The sequence below is a fragment of the Phalacrocorax carbo genome, chromosome 1 (assembly GCF_963921805.1).
Source record: "Phalacrocorax carbo chromosome 1, bPhaCar2.1, whole genome shotgun sequence".
Classification (NCBI taxonomy): Eukaryota; Metazoa; Chordata; class Aves; order Suliformes; family Phalacrocoracidae; genus Phalacrocorax; species Phalacrocorax carbo.
In genome coordinates, this window is record NC_087513.1 from 62,019,689 (window position 1) to 62,035,274 (window position 15,586).

Below are 15,586 nucleotides of genomic sequence, written 5' to 3' on the forward strand. Positions count from 1 at the left end.
CTAACTTGATTTTTGAGCTCTGAGAACATCTTGAGACTTCTTTCTCTAATAGAGGTACAGTTAATTTGGATATTCAAATAATGAAAGCTGAGATCTTTCAACCCCAGAAGTGGAGGTTTTACCAAAAAAATGCAAGAAATTTGGAGTGACTTCTGCTAACTTCAAGGGCTCTGGCAATACTATACCCCTGTGATCTCCATTAGGTGTTAAACTTAATGGTACCATCAGTCCTCAAGGCAAAATCTGTTCTGAATTGTTAATACTTGCTAAAAAGTATAGTAGAAATGGCCTAGTGCACTGCTTTGAAATAAATGCAAGGTGAACAGCTGCCCCTCCTCTACCAACACAGAAGCACTCCAGCAGGTATGTGGTTGTATGATAGCATGTGTCCATGTAGGAGAGACTCAACCTCTATGCTGGTCATAAACCTGAGGAGAAGTAGGGAAGTATCAACCTGCTGCAAGTTCTTTGCAGCTGCAATATATGTTGGGTCAAATTCATCAAAGGCACATCTAACATCAAGCCATAAGCTCATCTGATTCATACCAGCTTTAAAACAGGAAAGGCAGAAGAGACCAATGTTAATAGTTCAGGTGTGAATTCAGCCCCAAACATGTGACAGCCCAGGTCTTCCAAAACCAGTTAGGTTAGGAGTTAGGTTCCATCCACAATAAATAGCTCAGAAATCATCAAGTCCCATAAAATAAATACGAAATTTTTATTACCTGTCTTTTGAGGGCATACGTTGCCAAGGTTTCAAGCTCTACTAAAAAACACAGACAGATTGAAAACAGCTCAAAATAAACAACTAAACCAAAAAATGCCCCCATTGTCCTTTCTCAGGTAACCATTTGTCTCCAGAAGTTGGAGATTTAAATAAAGCATCAACTAGTGTGAGAAATCTGATGCAATTGCAAAGTTTGGCAATACTGAGGACGCAATAAAGTTTTGAACAATGTGAAACTATGAAGATTAAACACTAGATGGAGTAGTTGGACTAGAATGAAATTGAGATTTGTAAAGCAACTCTAGTAACAGAGCCATTGTAAATATTTTGAAATCAGGAGCTTAGTAGCAACGCACAGTGTATGAGAGCATGTTTCTACAGGAACGCCAGCTCAGGGAGTTGGAGGTATGCTGCTGAATTCTTGCTTAGAAAACAAGTGACCAGAAGGGTTGTCCCTTCAGCTTCTCTGCTGTGAGGTCCTGGAGCCTTGGCACAAGAAAGTAACAGGTTGGCTCTGCACATTGCCGAGCTGCAGGCACCCCTCAAACAGCAAACCAGCTTCACACTCTGCAGGAGGCTGTTTTGCCTATCCCAGGTGTAAGAAAGAAGATGACTCTCTCCATGAGCTATTTCCTCCCTGTCTTCTCTTAGGTTGTGGTAATAGTTTAGGAGGCATTGATGCTCCTGCTGCCTTAAGCATGCCTTGTGCCCACCCTGCAGCTTTCCTCATCATTCCCAACCCCTGCACCATTCCCTTCATTTTGTGGGCACTGATGTTTGCACTGCTGCTCACTGAGCCAGGTTGGAGACCTGGTACAGTGGAAATGACACCTGGCCAAAAAAAAAAAAAAAGATATAGTTGAGGTATCTGTGTGATCTGTCAAACAGCTCTGCTATGTCCAGGGAGGGTTGTTGAGGCAGTGATGAACATTTGTGGGTGGGGGAGGGAAGCAGGGGCTAACCGGCCACTGAAGAGATGTCCATGTTGTCACAGCCTCTGCAAAACAGAAAGCCCAAACAGGGTCTGGGACCCCATTCCTCTGTGAATCTATACAGAAACGGAATACAACAACCCAACACATCAGTGCAAGGTGAAAGTAAAGCAGCACCCCAGTGTGCCTGAGCCAAGCCCTTGCACAGGGGGAGGTTTTATGTCCACTCTCCACGTTTGTGAGTGGCTCTGCAGAGCAGCCACATGGCCCCGGGCTCCAGGTGCCAGCCCCAAGTTGCTGCACTGCTCTTCATGGTGTGGCCTCGACAAAGGGGCCGGCACCCCTCTGTGCCAGCTGTCTGTCAAAAGCTTTCCAGCCCCAAGACATCTGAACTTCCAGACCTAGGCCGTCTCATCTCCCAGCTCCTCACCAAGTGGAGGGTACAATGTGCAGTCTGTTTGTGAAACAGGGTTTTGGAGGCCTAAAACAAATTGTCCTTGGGGTCCAGGACAGTGGTAGCCATTCTGTCCCCCAGACGGCCCCATGAGGACACCATCTCTCAAGAGCAGCAGTTGGCGAATGTGCTTTTGACCTTTTCAACTTATTGTATTGGTATCTAGCCAAACAATTTAAGTTCATCTGTAGTGTGTGACACTCAGGAAACAGAGGAATGACATGCACGCTCTTTCCTACCAAGTAATAAACTGCCTTTTGTGGTGGAGTGAATGAGGCCTTTGCCACTGATGGCCAGATGCCCCCTGTGCTGTGCAAGCACTGAAAGGAGAAAAGAAAACCTTAAAGGGCTTGAGAAGCTCAAACTAGAGGGAGGTACAGAAAAATGCTTCCCTCTTTGTTTCCTGTAGGTCACAAGTAGATCCCTGCAGTGTTTCTTCAGGGATGAAATCCTGACCCCAGTGCAGTAAGGATTTTGACACTGACACCAGCGGGGCTATCATTTCACCCCATTTAGTTTGGGGTCTTCTTAAGCCTGAAAGCAGCAAACCAGCAGCCTCTCCAGGGCTGCTGAGCACTGTGGATCAGCTCCTCTGGCTCTTCTGCCATTGATCTTCAGGCCCAAATTTCCTCCAGGGTTTTTGTTTATTCCTCCCAGGAGACAGAAGGCCAGACTTAGCCTCAGCGTGCCATGACCGTGGCTCCAGTGTGAGCCTGACAGGAAGGTCAGGTGGTTCAAGTCAGCACCAACTGAAACCTGTTTAAAAGGTTTCTCTCTCAAAAAAAAAAAAAGTAAAATTTTCATATTCAAATTACAGTGCCCAGGAAAACATTTGAGTTCAGCTAAGCTGAGGTAGATTTTCCCGGACTTGTGTTTAAGTGACTGGAAAAAGAGGAGTTTTAGCTATCTGTTTCTTTACACATTGACATGATGGTGGTCTGAGGTCAGGTACCCACTGGCCATAGTCATCAAGACTACAGTTGCCAATGATACTTTTCTTCAGAGCTAGGAGGTGCTGCTGGTCATCAGTGAAGATATTTGGTGAGATGGAATTCGAATTTCCATGCTAAAAAAAACATTTATTTGCTGTGACAGTGATCAGACTCTGAAGCAGGTTTCCCAGAGAGGTTGTGGAATCTCAGTCTGTGGAGATACTCAGATACTCTAAACCCAACTGGACAGAGTCCTGAGCAATCTGCTTTAGTGGACCCTGCCTGAGCAGACTGTTGGACTAGATGATCTCCAGAGGCCTGGTCCAACCTCAGTGACTGCAATTCTGTGATTTTGTGATTCTGTGATTGTGTTTTACACACATGTTTTTATTTACACAAACCTTTTTGGCTACCTTTTTGGTGCAGATCCATGTTTCCCATTGGATCTCTGCCCAACACCTGCTCACAGTCCTGGAAACTGTGCAGGTGGTTTTGCAGGTGACTGTGCAGCATAAGCTTGGCAGAAGCTTATCTCACAGGGCACCCAGCTGCTTGCTTTTCCAATGTCCTTTCAAGATGCTCATAAATATAACACTTGCTTTCTTATGAGAGGGTTCTCTACAGGTGGAATGCCTACTCCTTATGTTGATCCCGGGGAAATGTTCTTGCCAACCCAGACAAGCTGCCATATGTACTTGTGGTACTGGTGTCACCATTTACAATACAAAGCCTGTTTAAAACTTGTATCCTGCTTCCAGCTTTTTCAAAGTTTTATGTAGTGCATAGTCTTTATGTTGGTGCTCTGCACAAGGGTGAATCCCACATCCTTCTCATTCTTCCTTTTTGTCTCTCTCCCTGTTACGAAGTCCTCGATCCACTGGCCACCAGAGGCAAGTCTCTACTTCTGAGTTATTTGTATTGTATAGTACGGGTTGTTGACTAACACATGAATTTTAGCCAGTTTTTATGTCATATTTCTTCCCCCAAAACCTGTGTCACCAAAATCTCTCTTTCTTATAGGAGAAAGGTATAAACCTGACCCACATTGAGTCTCGACCTTCCCGTCTCAACAAAGATGAGTATGAATTCTTCATTAACTTGGAAGGGAAGAATGTTCCAGCGCTGGACAAGATCATCAAGTCCTTGAGAAATGATATTGGAGCAACGGTCCACGAGCTGTCACGAACGAAGAAGAAGGACACTGGTAAGGATACACTGACAAAGATAATATTGACAAGGAATATTTATGTCATATACTTAAATGACTTCTTTTTCCTGTAGCAAAGGCGTTTCTCTTGGATTGATATGGCTGCGTTTCCCTCCCTCTGCCTATTTTGCCTATGTTGTAAGCCTTTTCATATGAAGGTCTTCTCTCAGTGTAAACTGCCACGCTCCATCTTTCGCCGTGGTTCTGACTAGGTCTCCTGGGAATTGGTGTTATGTTGCCTTCTGTCTGGTTGGTTGGCAGAACTCACAGTCTCTTAAAGACAGCCTTGTCGCAGTAGCCTGTTACACTATGTGCAGAAGTTAATGGGGATCAAATAATGATTGGAATTACAGTATAAGGAAGGGCTCAACTTGTAAATCCCTAAGCAATGGTGCAGGAAGCTGCAGGTACATCTATTTTCTGCTCCTGGTCTCTGCTCTGTTTTAAAACAGGCAGCATTTATATACACAGCTTTTGGTAAGTCATGCAGGGTGGCAACTTTTGTTCTTAACACACATCTGTAATATGAAGGAATAACAAGGGTGCAGGTGGGTTGCAAGCTGCCATGTTTAACACAGATACATTAGCTTATCAAGCCCAAAGACATATCCCCTGAATCTCTGACTACCATCCCATAGCTTTTGGACCACTGACCACTGAAAGCCACTGCAGGGCCTGTACACTTTTAGCCTTTTCCTATGTTCTCTGCCCACATAAGAACTTAGAAGAAAAGAGACAAGGATCTCCATGTGGGATGCACTACATCTGTCTGGTTACTGTCTGCCCTGAGTCAAAAAGCCCACATAAACTCAATCACAATTTAAAAGGGCAAACAGTTCCAGCAAAATCTGCAGGTGCATGCATGGACTTGGCTTGTAGATGGTAAATCAATTCCCCTGAGAAATCCAGGCCTTGATCTGCCTCCTTTTCTCTCCCACCCCATCCTCATAATAAATCTATGCCTGTTCAGTACCCAGTACAGTCAAGCCTCTACAATGCCATTTTGTGGAAAAATGTAATCTATTGAAGACTTCCTTTTGGCTTGGAGTACTGAGCCCAGTTTTGGGCACCCCAGTTCAAGTAGGACAGGGAACTGCTCAAGCAAGCCCAGCGGAGAGCTACCAACATGATCAGGGGACTGGAGCATCTCGCTTATGAGGAAAGGCTGAGAGACCTGGGTTTGTTCAGCCTGGGGAAGAGAAGACTGAGGGGAGATCGAATAAATGCCTATAAATATCTAAAGGGTGGGTGTCAAAAGGATGGGACTGGACTCTTTTCAATAGTGCCCAATGACAGGACACGGGGTGATGGGCACAAGTTGGAACACAGGAAGTTCCACCTCAATATGAGAAAAAACTTCTTTCCTGTGAGGGTGACAGAGCAGTGGAAGAGGCTGCCCAGGGAGGTTGTGGAGTCTCCTTCTCTGGAGACATTCATAACCCACCTGGATGCGTTCCTGTGCCCTCTGCTCTGGGTGTCCCTGCTCAAGCAGGGGGGTTGGATGAGATGATCTCCAGAGGTCCCTTCCAATCTCTACCATTCTGTGATTCTGTGATTCCTAAGGAAGGATGGCTGCCTGGAGTCCCAAGGGCGGTCACTAAGAGAGAGCCCTCAAGACATCTACAATGTCTGTGCCTTGTGTGTTCCAGATGTAGAACTGTCCTATCCTGAACACTTCTCTCAGAGGGCACTCAGGTGAAAAGCAGCTGTTCTTTAACTTTTATGTGATACACAGACCCTCTGAACCCAGTCAGACTTCACTGTCTTGTACAGCAACTCTGCACTGCAGGGCTGACCTGGTCTGACCCAGTCTCACTTGCCTCACAGAGATGATGACTTCTCCTCCTGCCTGCCTTTGACACTGGGAACAGAAGATACTCTTCCTCTTTAGACCAGTCTTTTTGGTGTCTGGTGATGTATCCTGCCCAACTTCATCCTCTCTTCTCATGGCACCTGGTTTCTGGGCTTGTGACCAGTCTTGTTGCTCGTTTTGGAAGTGTCTCTAGTAAATTAGATAAAACTTTGGTATAACTATGATCTATAAGGTTTCTATTGCTCTGGTGAGCAATTAATTAACTATTTATTAAACTAGTTGTTGCTCATTTGCTGACTCTTTATAAACTGTTTATTCAATAGATCCTTCACACAAAGTCCAGCTGCCTTCCAGATTCTCCTTTTTCAGGTAGTAACTGCTGGTAAAGGGCAGCATAATAAAGCAAAAAAATGACAGTGAAGTGCTGTTGCAATGCCTTTGCCCTTGCCAAATATCTCTGGGACCTCACAAATCAACCTGGCACAATTCTTGAGGTGTATCAGATGTGCCAAGAGCTTGGCATGAAGCGGTGGCATCCTTATGGGGCAGGAGGAGTTGTTGCCTTCCTGTGCTCCTGGGCTGGCATGCCCCTTTGAACACCTGGATTTACTTTCTGAGTTTGGTCTCGTGGACCCTGGCTGCTGCAGCCCCATCCTTGCAGGACCCTTGAACCTCTGGGCTGAGATGAGAGTAAGGGAGGAAAAGTCCCCCGGGGTGACCATCCCCACTGCTCCCCACTGTCCCTTACGCAGGTACATGTGAGTCTGACACCTTCCATCTGCCTTTCCATGTTTTGGGCTTCTGGATGCCCCTCACTCCTGCTATTGAAACTGGAAAGGGTCTGCCACCCACGCTGGTGGGAGCAGGAATAACTCTGTTGCTGGAAGAAATCCCAGGGAAGTCAGTCGCAGTTCAGACTTCAGAGGGAAATAAGGAAAGATTTTGTGAATTGTCCATGCTCCTAATTGTTAGAGATTTTTGCAGGAGTTGAGTCTGCTCAATACAGTGGTGGTTGCCCAACATCCAGTCTGAGACATACTTAAATGCCTCTTCAGATAACAGATGTGATTTTAATAGGATTTCAGACTTTAAATACTTTAGGCCTGGGTCTTCCTCTTCCTTCCTAGGAACAACATGAAAGGACATTAATACCTTCTTGAGATCAGTGCTGGTAATCCTTTTACCATTTCCTTTGTGTCCTACCCATGACATTACATTTGAAGATGAAAAAGAAGAAGGCAGATACTCTTTGGAGTCAGTTCTCTCCATTCATGAGACAGAGGGACAAAAGGCTGATTAGGTGATGTATGATCACGTCAAATGCAGGATGTTCTCTTTTGGGGGCTACAGGGCCCAGCGGGGCTTGCCATTACTTTTGCTTTTCTAATTATTATTAAGAAGTTAATAATAAAATTTATTAAATAATGAACTTTTGTATAAACATAGGTCAGAGTCAGATAGAGATACAGCTCTAAGTATCAGCCAAGAAAGGCTTGTGAGTGAAATTCTGACCTCACAGAAGTCAAAACTCCCATGGTCAGCTGCAGGATTAGGATTTCACTGCATGTTACTGTGTTGATCAAAGGATTTTTTGAGCTAGATTATCCTGTCAGTGCTGTAGAAAGGGACTTGTTTCCCTTCTGTTTGAGTGGATAACTTGTGTTTGTTGGTTTCAGTAATTTGGAAATAGTATAAGGTGGAATAATTTATTGCCAAGGAAAGAGAGAAAGATTGATATTTCTTTTTGCTGTTTACTTTTCCCTTCCCCCCCCCCCCCCCCCAATTTCAAAGTTTCTCATGAGTAGTAAGGGTCCAGTTGAACTGAAATCCTCAAAAAGCCATCTTTTGAAGGGTCAAACAGCCCTGTTCAGGGTATGAACTGCGGGTGGCAAATTCTGGGCTGAGGTAGCTGCAAGGGCAGAGCCCTGGCAAATCTGGTCATAATCCACATGCATGATTTTGCAATATTTTATTCCTAAAACACTAAATGCCTCCAGGGAGCAAAATCTTAGTAATATGGTTTATGGGGACATTGTCACGCTCTTCTCAGCTGGCAGGTAAAGGCTGGGAAGGTTTTAGTCTGAAGGCAGTCCAAGCTTCTGTGGGACTGATTCTTTTATCACTGGCTGAAGATGCTCTTAGCCCTTCTTTGCTAAGGCTTCACTTTGCTTATGCTCATGATTTGAGCAAAAACCCCCTGCTTTACTCAGTTTCCTATAGGAAGCACACAGTGCCATTCTTGGGACAGTGCTCTTGCTTTGCCCCTTCTCTATATTTCAGCGTTAAACATGTGTGCGTGTGCTTTATTGGGCAAGGTATAAATGAACAGTGCTTCTTGTTTTGTCTGAGCACTCTAACCATTTTTAGGGTCTTTCCTCTCTTAAATGCAAAATGTAATTTTGGCTTCCCATTTACACACCAAAATTGTTACAAATACCAGATTTGGATTAACAGTGTAATTTTAACAGACAGCAAGCCAGGAAAATACTATAAATCCAAAGGTAGTTTTAGAACTTCAGGTGAGGTGGACTAGCAGTCACTGGGCCAAAAGTCCTTTGCAGAGATGGGAAGATTTGTTGTGAAAATACAGGGCATCTCTTCATGGGCCTTTCTGGAAACAAGCTGAGTATCTGCAGACCACTCAGAGCCCATGAATAGAAAGAATTAAATATTATTCTGTTGCAGCATTAGGGAAATGCAGACAATTTATTGCATTTCTGAGACAGGCTGGAGGCTGCAGTTCTGTAGGGGCCTTGTTTGCTAAACCCTGAGGCTGGCCGAAGAGTTTGGGACTGTTTAAAAAAGGGCTAAACCTGGCCCTCAAACTGCTATAAATTGCATAGACCTGTATTTGACCCTCCTCACAATGGTCCAAATGGAGGAGTTCTGCAGAAGTCCTCGCTGCCCCTGCTTTGCTGCCCCTCATATAAATGGCTTATTAGCATTCTGCTAAGCATTTGACCCCATGGTAATTTGGTCACCACTTGGGTGTCCAGCACAGTCCCATAAATGCTGCTGTTTCATTTACAGACAAATCAATATTTATTACTGATCAGCCCACATTTGCTCCTCGGACCTTCACAGAGGCCCAGTGTTGCAACAGCTTGCCCTGGCAATTCATTAATGACTGTGCAGACAGACAGCAAGTCTGGTGAACGGGGCTGGAGGAGAATGTCACAAACAAAATATGGGATAGATTCAGCCAGGGGGTAATTTGATTTGATCTTTTAAATAGATGCTGGGAGGGCTTGGAACAGCCTCCTGGCACACCACAGCTACGCAGAAGACCTAGTAGCCCTTTTGCGCCCTGGTCCCTGATGTGTGGGCTGTATGCACTTGGTGCAGTGCCTGCCCTGGGGCTGTGCTCAGCACCTTCAATTCTTGTTTCCATGAGAGCTGAGAAAGCTCAGGACTTTCCAGGACCTGACTTAACACCAGCTATTCTAGTGCAAATAGTGCTAAGAATCCTCAGGACTTCCATTTCTCAGCCTGCCTATTTCATCCGGCTCTGCAAGCTCAGAGTGGTTCTCTCTTAGCTATCACTGGTGCCTGGGTAGATGGCAGAGATCTGCTGAAAACAGGTCAGGAACCTATGAGGGCTTCATGTCTGAAAGATAAGGTGCTGCTTCTGTGTAGGGGAAAAACAAGACACCCATCTCCATGCGTGGGACTGACACCACATCAGCCTGGGAGTCAGTCTGTCCCAGAGTTTGTCATGAGCTCTGCACCAAGTACTTTGGGGATCTTGAGAATAAAATGTATTTAATGAAAGTAAGTCACTAATTTATATTTGTTTTATCCCTCTTGAAGTTACAATGATTCAAACCGTGCCCACCTAGAACTTTCTGATTCAGGGCAGCAAAGTGCTACAGACGTTGCTGCTGAAATCCACTGTAGACTTCAGCCCCTACCAGTCTGTCTGCACAGCCCGGACCCTTCAGGTCATGGTGTGTCCCTGATAATAGTGGTTATTCACTCTAACACTGACAAATCCTTTGCTGTGGGGCTGCCAGACAGCTTTTTTTTCCAGTGCCTAATCCCAAAACATTTATCAGTGTGCTTCCCCCCAGCCTGATAATGGGGAGTCTGAAGCACAAAACAGTGAAGTGATTCCCCCACCGTCACACAAAGCTCAGTGGCAGAGCTGGGAGGTAAACCCAATGCTTAGCTGCCCATATAGAAAACGGGCAGGATGGCTGCGTGTGCTCAGCCTTCGCACGGTGTGAGTGGTGACTCCTCTGTAGGACTCAGGCACACCTTTTTCTGCTCCCCGCCTCTGACTGTTTTAACTCAGGGGGCTGGAGGTGCAGGATGGTTGCTAACAGCAAGGTGAGAGAGTACTCCTGGAGAAACTCGAGAGCTAGTGGTACACCCAGCAACTAAAGTCATTTTGGGAAGATCTTCCTGGGGCTGCTGCTGCCATCTAGTGACTTGTTCAGGTCTGGGTTTTTAGGGCAAAGCAGGCGGCGTGCAGCTCGGAAAGGGGGCGGGGGGGGGGGGCAAAACCCATTTCTGCTGGGGGGTGGAAGGGGAGGCACAGCCGGGAGCAGTGCCGAGCCGCCCGACAGGGTCTCTGCAGCCCGGGGAGCCCGGGACATCCCCCGGCTGGCGGCCACCACCCGCCTGCTTTCCCTGGGCTGCCTAAAACAAATCTGAGGGCTCCCTGCGAGAGCGTCGGCTGGAGCCAGGCTGGTGGTGGGACAGCAGGTCGGGGGGGGCGAGCACTCCGCGTGGGGCTGAGCTGCAGTCACCCAAAGTGTGCCCTGTAAATCCGCTGTTGTTGTGCCGGCCCCTTTGTGCAGGTGCCTCGCAGAAATCCAGCACCACAAGTGCCCTCCATTTTTGGTAGGCTTAGCAGAAAGCAAGGCTGAATAGCCCTGGGAACAGAGTGCTCCATCCAGGTCTGGGATAAACCCCGTCAGCGAGGCGCTGCAGGGAGCTCATGCAGCAGCTGCCGGCTGGGGATCAGGTTCACTTGGCACAAAACCCCAAATCAAATGGGGAGGTACGGCTGAGAGGCAGTGCCCCCAGCTGAGCAGAGAGCCACACAGGGGAACGAGCTGTTTTCCGAGCACTGACTGAGCAGGTGACACCCATTCGTGCAAGAAAGTCACTAAGTGAAATGCAACGTTTTATTGATAGAGAGACTGCTCAGAGCCCCTGAGCTTGGAGCAGCAAATCTTTGGGTGACATTTGCCTCAGAGTCCATGGAGCTGACTTGTACTCGGTGTGGGGATCGTATAGGGTATGATTGCAGGGACTGAGCATGGGGTGCATCTATAGATGGAGGTCCTGTGCCCTTTCCTCAGAAAAAAAACCATGGTAGAACTGGAAGTGGTGCAGAGGGAATTAATGTGAGTGCTTAAAGACAGCCCACAGATTCTGTGCCTGAAATACACAGGCAGTCTCAGCCAGGACGATGGATGGTAGTTGGAGGATCTGACAGGGAGCTATAAAATCCCAGGTGACCTGGAAAAGATGAATAACAACAAATGATGTTTGTATGCAGGAACTAATGAACCTCAAATCAAATGATCAAGTTCAAAATAAAAGGGAGTAAATTTTCATATCACATGTAAAGAAAAGATAGAGCTCAGTGCTTCAGAGTTTCCTGGAGACAGATGTGTACATGGATTGAAAGAGCAATTAGTTGTATTTGTGAGTAGTTCGTCACAGGTTTTTAAATTCAGGCATGGCTGTATCCTCTGACTCAGGCAGAAGGGAAGGGAAGGGAAAAAGAAAAGAGGCAGGCAGCTAGGGTCAAAGGGCCAAATCTGTAAGAATGGGGCAGCAGAATGGACAACCAAACAAGTTGAACCCAGCAGCACTGGCAGGTCCTAGGATATGCCCAGCTGCCAGTGGTACCTCATGGTGGTACCTACAGATGAGCTTCCCAAAGTGATGACAGGACAAGGGAGAGGAATGGGCCCACGATCCTTGTACTCCCTTCACTGAGCTTCCCTGTCGCAGTGTTTCAGAAGGCTGGGGTGGCTGGGTCCAGTGATGGCTGACAAGGAGGTCCCTTGCTTGGTATGCAGCCGAATCCTTCTGGAGGAGATGGAAGAGAGGGCTGCAGCCTGGTACAGCCACTGCACATGTGTGCCAGGCCTCTTGCTGGTGAGGTGACATGTGGCAGGGGACTGCCTGGACCACTGGGTGAATACACTCGTGGCTCCAGGAAGGAGGTCTGACCTGGGATGACTGCTCCATGTACCTCACAAGATGCAAAGAGGGTCTCCTCGTAGTGCAATTGCCATGAAGACACTTTCCCCTGTCTGAATATATTGCATGTGGAAAGCCCTGTGAGTCTTCCTTGCCCTCCACCTTATGCCCATCTGTAAAGGGAGGGCCACATGGGTATTACATGCTGTGTAGTCGGTGTGGTCCCATTTCATATCCTGGCTGCGCCATAGGCAGTGTGTATAGTGAGTTGCAAGGCAACAGAGAACCAGGCCCAGAATGTTTATTAAATGAATGCATTACTGTATAATGACTGCAGTAATACAATGATAGTCTGAGGTATAAGGGTGCCATTTATCATTTTATTTCAGCATCCTAGCTTAACTGATGCCACCAAGTAGGTCTTAGAAAGAGATTTGCAGAGGGTGAAATAATACTGTATCCTTCTTGCGGTGGGGTTTCTTGCTGTTCCTTTGAAATGGCTGATTCTAGCTGCTGTGAAAGGAAGACTACTCTGGAAAAAATCCTACATTTTGGTAAGCCAATAAACCAGAATAATAAACAGAAAATCATAAACATTACAAGCCAGCTCTGTGCCAAGGGCTAGACATTCCTGATGCTCTGTATTCTTCCAACAGTGCAAAACAGCCACAAATTCAAGATGACTTGCAGGGTTTGCTTTTGCCTCTTGCTACAGGGAAAGGCCATTGCTGCCCAAACAGTTTAGCCCCTTGCGTGTGTTTCTTTATATTTATGATAAGAATGTGGAAAGACGAGAAGAAGGCCTCAAAGTAATGAAGTAGCATACCGGTCTCTATTTCTTTTCTGTTTTGCAGTGCCATGGTTCCCAAGAAGTATCCAGGAGCTGGACAGGTTTGCCAATCAGATCCTAAGCTATGGAGCAGAACTGGATGCTGACCATCCTGTAAGAAACAGAGCTTTATTTTTTTTACCGCGTTTCTAGTTATTGGGACAGATGTTTCTCTCCTTTACATTTGCTCTGCTTTAAGACAAATCTAGTAGAATAAGTCTCACATGGTTTAGGACAAGAAGGGTACCACATTTCCAGAGTTAGAACCAGTGCAATCCCTAGTATGAAAAAAATCAGACCAAAGGTTGCTTTAATTTGGACAAATACCAGGAGACCTTAAAAGTCACAGAGGTCATCAGAGCACAGAACCACCAGAGGGACACCTCTGTTTTTCCTGAGTGGCTCTGATATAGTGACTTCAGACTTATTTTGTGAATCACTAGCAGCAAAAACTTCAGAAGCAGCATATCATAGCCTAGAGATAGGAAGACTGTTTTTTTCATCCTTGATCACATACACACGATTGAACTTAGTGCCTTGTTACACGGTTGTTAAATCTCACATGATTCTTGTATGGTAAGACAGAACAAAAAAAGGGTGTCTGTTTCAAAAAGTTTGTGGTTTAAATGATAGAGTCAAAAAGTTTTGTTCATTGGCTTAGCTGATTAAAAAAAAATTCAGCGGTTTTTCAGCTCTTCTAGATACAAGAATACTTTCTGCCTCTATTCCCTCTCCAAGCAAACAACAACTTATTTTCATTTGTCAAAACACACTGAGTTCCATGCAGTGCAACAGAAATTGCTGCTATTAGTTTAATTGAGATAGGGTGATTATAAATAAATTACATGCAGCGCAACAAAAATTGCTGCTATTAGTTTAATTGAGATGGGGTGATTAGTCATTCACTACCTATTGCTTAATTCGAGATGTGTTATGTATCATGTACAATGATTCATGATGTTCAGTGTAGTCATATGAAAGGCAGAATGAAAGGAGATACACTGAGTCAATGGCCCCCTTGTGTGTCATGTGGGAATAGACCAAGATTGTATTTGAAAAAAGACACACACACACAAAAAGATATTGAAAGGAAAGAAGCTTCTCTGCTCCAGTTCCTAGAATTAGTTAGTGAGCAGTTTATGCCTTTAAAAAGGAAACCCAACTGCTGGGCTAAATAGGTGTGACATTACATAGAGTGCAGAAAAAGACAAAGTAAAGGAGCCTGTGTTTTTAGTAGTTAAGTGATATGGGATTTAATCACAGACACCTCTATGCCAGGTTAATCTTGGACAGTGCATTTTTTTCAGGCCATTGGTTACTTTTTTTGACTCACACTCTTAGATCTCCACTCTGCTTCAGCTGCCTCCTGTACCTGGTTGCATTTTGTGGCCACTCAGTCCAGTTGTGTCATGCACCACTAAGAGGTGGATTAATGAACTGCTGCAGTGGCCAGTGAGTTGTTGCTCTTTGCCCTGCAGAAGTGTGTCCTAGCTTGGAAGGACGTTTCTCTGCTTCAGGTGGTGAAGACACTCCTAGCCCTGAGAAACTTTTAGTCTAAAAAGCAGGCACACTGGGATAGAAGAAAGGTTATCCTAGATGAAGATTTAGAGATTATATTTCTTATCCCTGGTTTTATTGGTAATAAACTGCAAAGGTCAAGCTCCCAACCACAAAGTCTATTAGACATTCTCTGTAGTAACTAAATCCCTTCAAATGGTTGAATTCATAGTGCAAATAGGGCTTTTGGGCCTGCTAAATGCCTACTGTTCTTCTAACAGTTTGAAAATGAGCACCTTCAAATGTGGTTCATGCTGAAAACCCAGCTAAAAAGCCTGACTGAGTTGATGAGTGTGTTTCTAATGTGGTTTCACCTTGCTCCTCTAAAGCAGCCCAGCTCTGTTGGGAACTGCAACAAGCTCATAAGAAACTAGAAGGACCTGGTTATCTGAGTGCCATTAATGAGGTGTATTGCTCTGACAGGAACATGTTGCTGGCACTGTAAGAGTATGTTTCCCCTTTTTGTAGCAAGTGTATATGAGAAAGCAAAAAGATTTGGAGGGTGAGAGGTGTTGGGAGGCTGTGGCTGCACGGCTGCTCTAGCGGCCCTGCAGACCGGGAAGGAGCAGCGCTCTGTGTGAGAGGAGCCGAGCAGGTTGGACACAGCTTCCCCACTCACCCTCCTGCACTTCTTGGACTGCACCAGCCATGCCCGAGGGCCCTCTGTGAGAGGAAGACTGTTCACCACTTGCACTTACACAGGGACTGACCATTGCTGTTTCTCTTTAGGGGTTCAAAGATCCTGTGTACCGGGCACGGAGGAAGGAGTTTGCAGATATCGCCTACAACTACAGGCAGTGAGTGCTCAGTGGGTGGGCAGAAAGCAAGCCTGACCTCTCCTAGGGCTCTCACCCGGCTGGCAATCCCTATTTTTCCACAAGCGTCCTCCTGCTGTTGGCTTTTCTCTGTCATGTGTTTAAATATTCCTGTTCATGCATTTATCCTCAAATCACAGTAAAAGAAAAGTAAATTG

At 45.8% G+C, this 15,586-nt stretch overlaps 1 protein-coding gene across 1 annotated transcript in view; it reads left to right on the plus strand.

Moving 5' to 3' along the window:
* PAH (phenylalanine hydroxylase) overlaps nt 1-15,586 on the plus strand; it is a 42,194-nt gene that overhangs the window by 11,511 nt on the left and 15,097 nt on the right. The window contains exons 4-6 of the mRNA XM_064456308.1: nt 4,066-4,249; nt 13,082-13,170; nt 15,343-15,410. Of these exons, the coding sequence (XP_064312378.1) occupies nt 4,066-4,249; nt 13,082-13,170; nt 15,343-15,410 (341 nt within the window). The remainder of the gene's footprint in view (nt 1-4,065; nt 4,250-13,081; nt 13,171-15,342; nt 15,411-15,586) is intronic.